The sequence below is a fragment of the Brachyhypopomus gauderio genome, chromosome 21 (genome assembly GCF_052324685.1).
Source record: "Brachyhypopomus gauderio isolate BG-103 chromosome 21, BGAUD_0.2, whole genome shotgun sequence".
In the NCBI taxonomy this organism is placed as follows: Eukaryota; Metazoa; Chordata; class Actinopteri; order Gymnotiformes; family Hypopomidae; genus Brachyhypopomus; species Brachyhypopomus gauderio.
The window spans coordinates 3247222-3259315 of record NC_135231.1 but is presented as its reverse complement, the minus strand read 5'-3'; the positions used below and the strand labels follow the sequence as shown (position 1 = coordinate 3259315).

The window sequence follows — 12094 nt, the reverse complement described above, 5'->3', positions numbered from 1 at the left end:
CACCTACCCCCGCGTAAGCGATCTTGCCTCTCCACTCTTGAGAGACGCGTGTGTCCCAACTCCATGGGCTGTTGGCTTTTCTCCTCGGTCTCGGTCGCTGTTTTGCGCAAAGGGGGGGGGGGGGGGGGGGGTTGGTGGATGGGACATGTTTACCCTGTGATCGCCGGTGTTGTCTACAGTTGCGTAGGCGATTGTCGATTCTGATGGTGAGTTCGATCATGCTGTCGAGGTCAGCAGGAGGGTCCCTGAGGGACAACTCGTCTTTGATTACCTCGCTCAACCCCTCTGTATATATGGCCCCTAAAGCCTCTGATCCCCAATCGCTTTCTGCCGCCAGGGTATGGAATTGTAGGGAGTACTCAGCAACCGTTAAATTGCCCTGGCGCATACGCAATAATTTTGAACCTGTTAGGCCGCCGGATGCGGGGTGGTAAAACGCCTGCCACATAACCTGTGAGAAGCAGTCAAATGTCGCGCAGGCTGTTTCTCCCACACGGGGGTGGCCCACTGTAATGCCTTTCCTGAGAGCAGAGCCATTACGTATGCGACTTTGGACCGTTCAAAAGGAAAACGTGAAGGTTGTTGCTCGAATATAAGGGAGTATTGGAGCAAAAACCCCCTGCAATCATCGGGATCACCGTTGTACCGCGCAGGAGCGAGCAGTACAGGCTCGCAACGAGCAATGTTGGCTGACTCGGGTGATGCGGCGAGAGCGAGAGCGCTAGGGGAAGCGTTAGATTGACTAGCTCCCTGGACAGCGGTAGAGATGTTTTGCAGCTGAGCTAGGATCTGTTGTAACGCCTGTTCGTGCCTACCGATAGCCTGTCCTTGCATAGCGAGAGCTGATCTCAACTCGCCAATATCTAGAGGGTTTGCCGGGTCCATAGTTGAGGCTGAGTTGTTCTGTAACGCGAACCCCCAGGGAACAGGGGACTCGCTGGGTTTTTGTAGGAGATGAACCCAGGGGCAAAACCCAAAAGAAAACACGACAAACTGAGACCTCTGCCACTAAGCGGGAAACGCGGAAAAAGAAAACTGAGTAAAAACTCAGAAAACGAAAACAAAAAACACACGGAGGAAACCACTCGATGTGTCGTGATAAAAAGGGAGCACAAACGAACAAAATAAATGTAAGCCAGGGAAGGGAGCTGGCTGAAAACAAAAGAACAAAAACTAAAAAATATATAGAGAAGAAACAGCTTGGGGAAAACTTGAGAAAGGCCAGAAAGGGCGCAGGAGAAGAGACCTTGAAAAATAGTAGAGAGAGAGAGAGAAACGACTGCAAAACAAAAATCCAGAAAAATACATTGTATGATTTTTAAATAATTAATTTCCATTTTATTGTGTGAAATAAGTATTTGATAACCTATCAACCAGTAAGAATTTTGGCTCTCACAGACATGTTACTTCTTCTTTAAGAAGCCCTCCTGTTCTCCACTCATTACCTGTATTAACTGCACCTGTTTGAACTTGTTACCTGTATAAGACACCTGTCCACACACTCAATCAGTCAGACTCCAACATCTCCACAATGCCCAAGACCAGAGAGCTGTGTAAGGACAGGGATAAAATTGTAGACCTGCACAAGGCTGGGATGGGCTACAGGACAACAGGCAAGCAGCTTGGTGAGAAGGCAACAACTGTTGGTGCAATTATTAGAAAATGGAAGAAATGCAAAATAACGGAAAATCTCCCTCGGTCTGGGGCGCCATGCAAGATCTCACCTCGTGGAGCATCAATGATCTTGAGGAAGGTGAGGAATGAGCCCAGAACTACACAGCAGGACCTGGTCAATGACCTGAATAGAGCTGGGACCACAGTCTCAAAGAAAACAATCAGTAACACTCTACGCCGTCAAGGATTAAAATCCTGCAGTGCACGCAATGTGCCCTTCCTCAAGCCAACGCATGTCAAAGCCCGTCTGAAGTTTGCACATGACCATCTGAATGATCCAGAGGAGGATTGGGAGAAGGTCATGTGGTCTGATGAGACAAATAGAACCTATTGGTTTAAACTCCACTCGTCAAGTTTGGAGGAAAAAGAATGATGAGTACAACCCCAAGAACACCATCCCAACTGTGAAGCATGGCGGTGGAAACGTCATTCTTTGGGATGCTTTTCTGCAAAGGGGACAGGATGACTGCACCGTATTGTGGGAAGGATGGATGGGGCCAGGTATCGTGAGAAAATCTTTGGAGGGAGCTTAAAGTCCGTGTGGCCCAGCGACAGCCACGAAACCTGAAGGCTCTGGAGGAGATCTGTATGGAAGAGTGGGCCAAAATCCCTGCTGCAGTGTGTGCAAACCTTGTCAAGAACTACAGGAAACGTCTCATCTCTGTAATTGCAAACAAAGGTTTCTGTACCAAATATTAAGTTTCTTTTTCTGGTGTATCAAATACTTATTTCACACAATAAAATGGAAATTAATTATTTAAAAATCATACAATGTATTTTTCTGAATTTTTGTTTTAGATTCCATCACTCACAGTTGAAGAGTACCTATGATCAAAATTACAGTCTTCTACATGCTTTGCAAGTGGGAAAACCTGAAAAATCAGCAGTGTATCAAATACACTTGTTCTCCCCACTGTAGACTGTGGTGCGCTGGAGGAAGAGGACGAGGGCAGCGGGCGCAGGTGGGATGCGGCAGCCGAAGAACTGCAGGGGCTGGGCTGGCTCTGGCTCGGCCGCACTGTCTTTCCCTGGCCGATGAGGAAGGTCAGCTTAGGCCTGTTTGGTGCTTCCGGGATGGCCGTGGGCCGCACGGGTTGAGATGCGGAGAAAGAGAGAGACAATCCAGGGCCCGTCTTCGAGACGCTGCTGCTGTTGCTGCTGCCAGGCTTTGAGCCACCGTGGTCCTCATTCACGGGAGAGTTATTCTGCAAAGTGAACAGCGGTCAGTTATGGGAAATCTGAATATCATGAACAGAAAGTAAGAGTTTAACAGTGTAAACAAACAAAACACAGCCCTCTCAATTACACTAGTGAACAATAACAACCAGTTCCAAGTCAGATGTCCTGGCATGGTGCAGTGGTGTGGTGATACCTTCGCCATGTGAGGAGGAAGCTGTGGACCGATGAAGGAGGTGGAGGTGTACTGAGGCCCGTTCACCTTGGCCGTGCTGACCGGGTGAGGGGAGCAATGACCGGGAACATGGGTCACAGAGTTACAGTCAATAAAAGTGTATAAAATGCCTTTCTAAATATTCCACTATTCAAAAATCTGGAGCTGGTTTAAACATTAGGTTGAACTTACCGGATGTAGAACAGTAAGTATGCTTGTTGGTTCAGCACTGATCGTATGTCATTTACAGATACTGATCCATCGTTCATCTCATACCACTGCTCATTACCAGACTGAAATAAAAACATTATTCCATCCATTAGCTAGAGTAGAAACTCTAGTGCAAAAACGTAGAGAATGCTGAAACCGCGCAGCACATCAAACCTTCACATAGCAGTAGTAGTGTCCGGCGTGGCAGCTAATCCCGGAGTGGACCAGCACAGCGTACAGGCCGTAGAGCTGTGGCTCTCCGTGGGACTGTGACATGAACGGACGCATGTCCAGATACTCTGGGTACCTCATGTCCTGCACAGGGGGACAGAGAACAGTTGTGCAACGGCATAGATCACGTGAAACGACTAAGGAAAGTGTACAACAGTGCGGCAGAATTAAGTACGGTGGCCAAACCTTTGCAATTTTGTCTCCGTTGAAGTGAGCGAAGCGCTTTAGAGCAATGGTGAGGACATTGGAGCTACGGTGGACGGTAAAATCTCTGAGGCTTGAACCATTTTCTTACATCTACAAACACAACCAAATTCACAATGAGGACAGAAAAGATAATAGGCAACACAGACCACAGTAAATTCATCACTAGTGGTCCCATGACAACAAATAGAGCTTGGTTTATCTCCAGAGATAAACCGGTGTGCCTCATACTTATCCAAGATAGTCTTGCCGTGTGTTAAGGGACAGAAGTAAAGAGAACCTTGAAGAAGTTGATGAGGTGGTTTCAGAGAAGCGAAAACACACCTCATATAGTACAGAAATGTACAGACGACATTTATAAACACAACTATTCGTACGCCTTGCTGGGGGGGGGTGGCGAATGCATTTGGGTGTCTGCTACCTGTTTGTTGTTGCCATAAAGGCAATCCCCGGCATTGTTTTGAGATTGTGGTGCGCGATTTCAAAATAAGAGCGGATAGCGCGAAGACAGGGACGAAAAGTGCGGCACGAAACAGACGCTTAATGAGGCGCAAATGTGCTCTGGGGACGGACACACAGCAGGTAATGGGAGAGATGGCGAGGGGGTCGTTAGTGACGGGGCGAGTGCAAGGAGACCTGGTCACAACATAAAACTGGGAGGGGGGAAAAAAAGGTGTTAGTGGCTCATGCAAGAGGACGCAATTTGGGGGGGGGGGGGGGGGGGGGGGGGGGGGGGTTGAACAGTGAAGTTACCAGAGTGCCGTGTATCTCCAAGCGGCTCAAGTTTAGGAAGTCTAGAAACTTTGGGAGTTGCCCATCCAACTACAAACAGAAGTAAAATGACGCATTTGTAAAAACTCCACCAAAACACAAAAGGCATGTTATTGAAAATCTGAGGTCAGATTAGGGATTCTTTGGAGTAGACTTCCATGTCGGTTTCACCGTAGTTATAAGGTAGCATACTGTTTTCTACAAGCACAATTGGAATTATAAATGCTACAAAAAATAAATTATACATTGTGTAAAACAAAAAAACAGTAAAGTCCAGTGACTTTCACGTGTTTCAGTGCTGCTTAAGTAAGTTTGGCTAGAACTCTCACCTGGTGGAGGTGGTGGCGTGGGGCTCTAGGTGGAGACCTAAACCATCAGAGGTTCAACCCTGTTGTTTCTCCACCTCAGACGCAGTTTCCTCCTCTTCTTTTTGACCTGGTCTGCTGGCCCTGAGGAGGAGATAAAGCCTTTTAGCAGCCTAGATTAGGTTGCCAACGATCTGTTTCCCAGGGTGTCTCAGTTCTGCTGACTGTTTGATGACCCTAATTAAATAGCAATTGTAGTTTTTATTAAAGCCATCATTTTAAGTGTTAATTCAGGTTAATATCTAAAGCAAGGCTATCAAGTTCTACTGGTAGAAGCCCGCAGCTCTGTATAACTTAGTGCGCGACATGTTTTAACATTAGTGATTAATTTCATCAGCTAATCAAGTGTTTGCTGAGGTGAGTCAGGTGTGTTAAGAGGGGAAAATGCTGAGGGATGCATTGCAGATCAGAAAAGAGCGTGGACCTAGGGGACTAGAGCGTGGACTTAGGGGACTAGAGCGTGGGCCTAGGGGACTAGAGCGTGCGCCTAGGGGACTAGAGCGTGGGCCTAGAGTGTGGGCCTAGGGGACTAGAGGGTGGGCCTAGGGGACTAGAGGGTGGGCCTAGGGGACTAGAGCGTGGGCCTAGGGGACTAGAGCGTGGGCCTAGGGGACTAGAGCGTGGGCCTAAGGGGACTAGAGGGTGGGCCTAAGGGGACTAGAGGGTGGGCCTAAGGGGACTAGAGCGTGGGCCTAGGGGACTAGAGCGTGGGCCTAGGGGACTAGAGCGTGGGCCTTGGGGACTAGAGCGTGGGCCTAAGGGGACTAGAGGGTGGGCCTAAGGGGACTAGAGCGTGGGCCTAGGGGACTAGAGCGTGCGCCTAGGGGACTAGAGCGTGGGCCTAGAGTGTGGGCCTAGGGGACTAGAGGGTGGGCCTAGGGGACTAGAGGGTGGGCCTAGGGGACTAGAGCGTGGGCCTAGGGGACTAGAGGGTGGGCCTAGGGGACTAGAGGGTGGGCCTAGGGGACTAGAGCGTGGGCCTAAGGGGACTAGAGGGTGGGCCTAAGGGGACTAGAGCGTGGGCCTAAGGGGACTAGAGCGTGGGCCTAAGGGGACTAGAGCGTGGGCCTAAGGGGACTAGAGCGTGGGCCTAAGGGGACTAGAGCGTGGGCCTAAGGGGACTAGAGGGTGGGCCTAAGGGGACTAGAGCGTGGGCCTAAGGGGACTAGAGGGTGGGCCTAAGGGGACTAGAGCGTGGGCCTAAGGGGACTAGAGCGTGGGCCTAAGGGGACTAGAGCGTGGGCCTAGGGGACTAGAGCGTGGGCCTAAGGGGACTAGAGGGTGGGCCTAAGGGGACTAGAGCGTGGGCCTAGGGGACTAGAGCGTGCGCCTAGGGGACTAGAGCGTGGGCCTAGAGTGTGGGCCTAGGGGACTAGAGGGTGGGCCTAGGGGACTAGAGGGTGGGCCTAGGGGACTAGAGCGTGGGCCTAGGGGACTAGAGGGTGGGCCTAGGGGACTAGAGGGTGGGCCTAGGGGACTAGAGCGTGGGCCTAAGGGGACTAGAGGGTGGGCCTAAGGGGACTAGAGCGTGGGCCTAAGGGGACTAGAGCGTGGGCCTAAGGGGACTAGAGCGTGGGCCTAAGGGGACTAGAGCGTGGGCCTAAGGGGACTAGAGGGTGGGCCTAAGGGGACTAGAGCGTGGGCCTAAGGGGACTAGAGCGTGGGCCTAGGGGACTAGAGCGTGGGCCTAGGGGACTAGAGTGTGGGCCTAGAGTGTGGGCCTAGGGGACTAGAGCGTGGGCCTAGGGGACTAGAGCGTGGGCCTAGGGGACTAGAGTGTGGGCCTAGGGGACTAGAGCGTGGGCCTAGGGGACTAGAGCGTGGGCCTAGGGGACTAGAGTGTGGGTCTAGGGGACTAGAGCGTGGGCCTAGGGGGCTAGAGCGTGGGCCTAGGATACTGGTACTACCAAGATAAAGGAGATAAGTAATCACTTTAAAACAACTTAATACATTTTATTTGGATCATATGAAACATTCTGACCTGATTTGGTGCTCTCAACATCCTCCTCCTCTGGTTTGCTTCTGCAATCCAGAGCGCCGCCCTGCAGGGCGTCCTCTCCCTTTCCCATCTCCTTATTGTCCTCCTGAAATAATTTACTAAATTAACTGAAGTTTGAACAGCGGTCTAATTAAGAGGACAGTCAGGAACATTGAGGCACATTAAACACCTCATTGGCTGGGAGGGAAACCTGCCTCATGAACAACACTGTTTATTGGCTGGATGGGGCTGGGCATGTTGGCACCCTCCTCCTCCTCCTTCTTCTCCTCCACTCGCCTCTCTTCCTGCTCCGCCTCCTCACGCTCTTTTCTGTCCCTACAGGAAGAGTAAACCCTTCAAAATATATATTTCACCAGAACCAAAACAGTACTGTCTCTCTCACACACACGGTTTCCTGACCTCTCTTCCCGTATTATCCGCACTCGTTCCGCTCGCTCCTTCCTGTCTTGCTCCTCCCAGGCCCGCTGCTTGGCCGTGTCCCTCTGCACACGCTCAGAGATCGCCTCGTAGTCCTCGGCGATGTTGCTCAGGAGCCATTTCAGGCCTCTCCTGATGGACTTGTCCACCGTCCGGCCGTAGCCCAACACCGCCGAGCACGGCTCCTGGTGAGGTCAGCACAAGTTCAGCCTCGTCTCGTTGGCTTGTTTTCTCAAAGGTACAGCTGGATTGTACCCCCCCCCCCCCAAGGAAAACCTTGTAGGCTACCAAGTTTCTCCCCACTGTGAAGATGCTCACTGAATAAATACTCACAAGCTGACAGCGACATTTTTGCTCATTGACCAGCTTCTCCAGTGATAGGCTCTCAATGATGTCGGCTTCAGGCAATGCTCCTTCCTGGTCCTGCTTATTGGCCAGTCTGGGGGGGGGGGGGGGGGGGGGGGGGGGGGGTATAGAGTGAGCTGTGTGTGTACGCCAAGTGAAAGCTCTCACAAACACATGACTCAAGGTCTGCACTTCAGAGCACTGAAGAGGGGTGTGCGTGTATGTGCGTGTATGTGCCTAACACGGACAAAACACAAACAACACCGGACAACCAATACATCCTCATGGTGTCTGCCGTCTGCGATGTTGTGTCTCGTGATGTCTGTTACCAAAATATCACGTTGGAGAACCATCTATGACAGGAGATGTCATGTCATGTGGAAGATCTAAGGTCTGTGCTGCTCACAGTGACGTTGTAGGAACTATGGTGTTGAAGTGCAGGGGTGCTCTGAAGGCTGCGAGGAGGTGCAGGAAACGAGACGCGTGTGAGACGCGTGTGAGACGTAACGAGAGACGTGCCACTCACACTAGGACGGGCTTGCCGGCGATTCGAGGGTGTCCGAGGACCTCGGCCATGGTGGCTCTGGTCTCATGGATCCGCTGGATGTCGCTGGAGTCCACCACGAACACCACGCCGTGCGACTCTGAGTAATAGTTCTCCCAGATGCCGCGGATGCGCTTCCCGCCGCCGAGGTCGAAGATGGTCACCTGGAACTTGCCTCGTTTCAGGTCCACCTTGGAGAAGCCCACCGTGGGGGCCACATTGACTGGGTTCTCTGAGGGAGAGACATGCGTTACTGTGAGACTACGGTGCGCTTAGCGACCCGCAGTAGCTTTAACCTTGGAGCGAGCTGAACTTGTACCGACTCCGAGAGCGAGACTGGAGAGTTTCAGCCTTTACCCAGAGCTTTACTGCTCATCTCATTAGCGTCCGTCTACATCACACCCTGCTCAAGGCTCTATATCTAACAGGGCATTGCATTGAAGAATATTTAGCTGCTTCTGTCTACTGGGCCAACACAAGACAATGAGACCTGCAGGGGTGGAACGTGCTCGTTACTGTGAGATATGTTGAATGCTAAAATGTTGGGAAACAAAAGCAAACTACTGTACTTTAGAGCCACGCCTTAAAACACATTACAATATTTAGAAGACCTTTTATATATTTAGAAGAAAAGATAGACTTTGAAAAAGAAGAGAATAATAAGTAAATAAAAGCAAGAAATTGCAGTTACAAATGACAAACCAGTATATTAATCACGATATGCTGTATGAAAGTGTGGGTATAAAACACTTTGGCATCTGCACCTTGGCATTAGGAGTTTAAGGTGATGGATGAATGGCATACCACACACACACTCACACACACTCAGTGTAGCCTCACCTCCCTGAATGCCCCGCACGGTTGCAGTCTTGCCAGCGTTGTCCAGGCCCACCATCAACAACGTCACCTTCCTGTGAGCACACACAAGCACAACGCTCAATGACTCAGGCTGCGTGTGGGCACAGCCCCGTGAAATGTTCTGGCCCAGGACTGCCACAGTGTGTTGGGATTAGCTGGGGATTTGCACTTTAGTCCTGAAGGATTAGTGGCCAGGTTGTTGGAGGGCAGTGTTAGTGTTTAGCATTCGGTGACACTAAATTAGCAGTAGGCAGCAAGCTTTATCACCGACTTTGGAGTACTCTTTAAGATGGGGTTGTGTAGGGTGACCAAACGTCCGTATTTCCCGGGACATGTCCGTATTTCACGTCCTGTCCCGGGATATTTTTTAAAACCGTGGAAATGTCCTGGTTTTTAAATTACGTTAATCGGGCCATTAATTCTACAGGCACTAGGACCCTGAGCACGGCGCTGTATGACACGGAATCCCTGAGCCTCATCAGTTGAGCCTCATCATACTCAACTGGCGGAGAACCAACAACTTACGTTCGCCACACCCCCCCCCCCCCCCCCCCCCCCCCGCTCGACAACTTACGTTCGCCACCCCCCGCTCGACAACTTACGTTCGCCACACCCCCCCCCCCCCCCCCCCCCCCCCCGCTCGACAACTTACGTTCGCCACCCCCCGCTCGACAACTTACGTTCGCCACACCCCCCCCCCCCCCCCGATCGACAACTTACGTTCGCCACTCCCCCGCTCGACAACTTACGTTCGCCCCCCCACACCGCCCCCCCCCGCTCCCCCCCGACGGAGTGTTTTTTCAATAGCCCTGAAATAAATGCTACGGTTTTGTTTTGGTCCGTACAGGGTTGCCAACTCTCACGCATTGAGCGTGAGACACACGCATTTGACCGTGTTTCTTGTCCCGGGCCGCAGCAAGACTGTCAACTATTCGTACGCCATTGTATATGCTATACAATACTTTGTCTAAATACATAGTACTTAGAAAAACAGATTAAAAAAACAACAGAAAAACTATTAAGAAAAACAGATTTAAGCTCCTCTACACTGCAATTACGTGGTCGTGCAGATTAAAAGTACAATTCAGATATCAGCGATTTATGGACAGTTTATAATCAAAATACACTGACTTACCTTGCAGGCTTACGCCACCTTTTCAGCCAGCTACAGCAGCTCGCCATCTCACTAAACCTTATAATCTAGCTTTATAATCAAGCCTAAATGGTCAAGTATCTAAGAGGTTAGGTGAGTGACAGGCAGGGAACGACACCGTGATCGGTCTGTGTCCCGTTAGGCTGCAGGCTGCTTAAACCCTCCAAAACACTTAACTAACTAACTTAACTAACAGTCAAACTAAATACAATTTAAACACAGATATTTAAAAAAGAAAGGTAATTACAGATATTTACAGAAGCAGTTGGTTTTGATATAGTATGTATTAAACTTGGTCGATCCACGATCGTTCAAGATAGCGCTAGCTAACTTTAGAATCCAAACAAGACGCTTTGGTTGCTGTTTACCCCGCGTTCTCTGGCTGCTATGGCTGCAGGTGATTTCACACGTTCTGTCCCGCTGGCACGACCGTCCATATCGGCAGTAGCGCCCCTAGTGGACGGTGTGAGGATGTCAGGCCCAACACCTCACACGTCTCGGTAGCCGCTAAGCGATACAAGAGTCGTTTAGTAACTTTTATTCTGTGAAAAGAAACCGATTACATTGCATACTTGGAGTCGAGGTCCAGTTTTTGTAACCTTCCTACACTCTTCAGTGACAAGTTATGATCAGTGGGATTCATTTTGGAATAAACAAAAACATTTTATACTTTCATATATGCATTTTATTATTTTTTTAGGACAAACATTTTGATATAAACCCTTGAACCCATCCCAATTATATATACCATTTTAATTTTTTTCAAACATTTACACAAGATAGAAAAAAATAACAAATAAGTAAATCACTGTTGCTCTTTGGAACAGTTCTGACATGTTTCTGTTGAGAATATATTTCTTCTCTTCATAATTCTGTTTAAAGAGAAGTCCTTTAGCAGGACACATAACATCAATGCTTTAGGAAGTTGTATGACTGAGACACACACACACACGCACGCACACATAAGCACACTCTCACACTTTAATAGTTGAACCCGTCAATGAGATGGAAGTGCTAAGAAACAGCTTGGCTTTGTTGCACTGTAAAAAAAACATTTTTTTAACAGATATTTACTGTAAATAAATACAGTATTTTTCTGTCTTTTTCATAATAAGAGAATATACCTGTAAAATACAGTAAAATGACTTTTTTAAATAAAACTCCTTTAAATATACAGTCAAAGTCTGTAAATTTAAATTACAAGAATTTCTTGTTTTATAACAGGATTGTATATTTTTTTAAGGGTCTTGAGTTTTAATTTAGTAGTTATCAGTGTAAAAATGCAGTTTTCAGTGTAAAAACACAGAACAATGCCTTTTTGTTCTTTTGTTCATCGGGGGATGCTCGTGTATCAGCCAGAGAAGGTGTGTCGTATTGTGAGGGCATGTGGGGTCCTGCACAATGTTGCGCACAGGTATGCTGTGCCATTGTTAGAGGTGGTGGAGCACCCAGCGAACCCAGAGCCAGGACAAATTAATGCGCAGCGCAAATTTTAACCAATTATTTTATTGAGTCGCTGATGCTAGTGAGCGCATCACTGATATTTTTAGGTGCATTATATTATTCTGCCAGTGTGCATTATTCTGACCCCACAACATTTAAAGCTTCACACACGCTATCCCATTCAGACCTTTTGCGCTTTGCCGTAATGCCACAACGTGTCAAACAAACATTTTTTCCGCACCTCTACCTCATTCAGGAGCGTCTCTACTTTCACATTCAGTGAAGTTTCTCAACGCCGGAGCACTAAGCCCCTCTGGGGTGGAGCAGTAACCACAGGGGAGCAGCCGGGAGTGGACCGGGCACGACCAGCCCCCGACCCAGAACCAGCCGTCCTCACTCATACACTCAAACTCATATATACATTCGCCCCTATACACCCACAGAACCCCTTATATACCCCCTATCATCACCCGCACACGTAGACCCTCAC

At 49.2% G+C, this 12094-nt stretch overlaps 1 protein-coding gene across 1 annotated transcript; it reads right to left on the bottom strand.

Moving 5' to 3' along the window:
- Positions 1-116: 116 nt before the first annotated feature.
- Positions 117-10598, bottom strand: LOC143485275 (ADP-ribosylation factor-like protein 13B). The gene is made up of 15 exons (XM_076984646.1): positions 10530-10598; positions 10144-10208; positions 8991-9061; positions 8133-8382; positions 7595-7700; positions 7244-7446; positions 7039-7159; positions 6827-6929; positions 4810-4929; positions 4463-4531; positions 3692-3802; positions 3449-3589; positions 3257-3357; positions 3047-3122; positions 117-2879 (listed from the first exon to the last, which is right to left on the bottom strand). Exons 1-9 carry the CDS (start codon positions 10596-10598, stop codon positions 4847-4849), a joined length of 1071 nt encoding a protein of 356 aa, XP_076840761.1. The 3' UTR covers positions 117-2879; positions 3047-3122; positions 3257-3357; positions 3449-3589; positions 3692-3802; positions 4463-4531; positions 4810-4846.
- Between the last annotated feature and the right edge of the window lie 1496 nt (positions 10599-12094).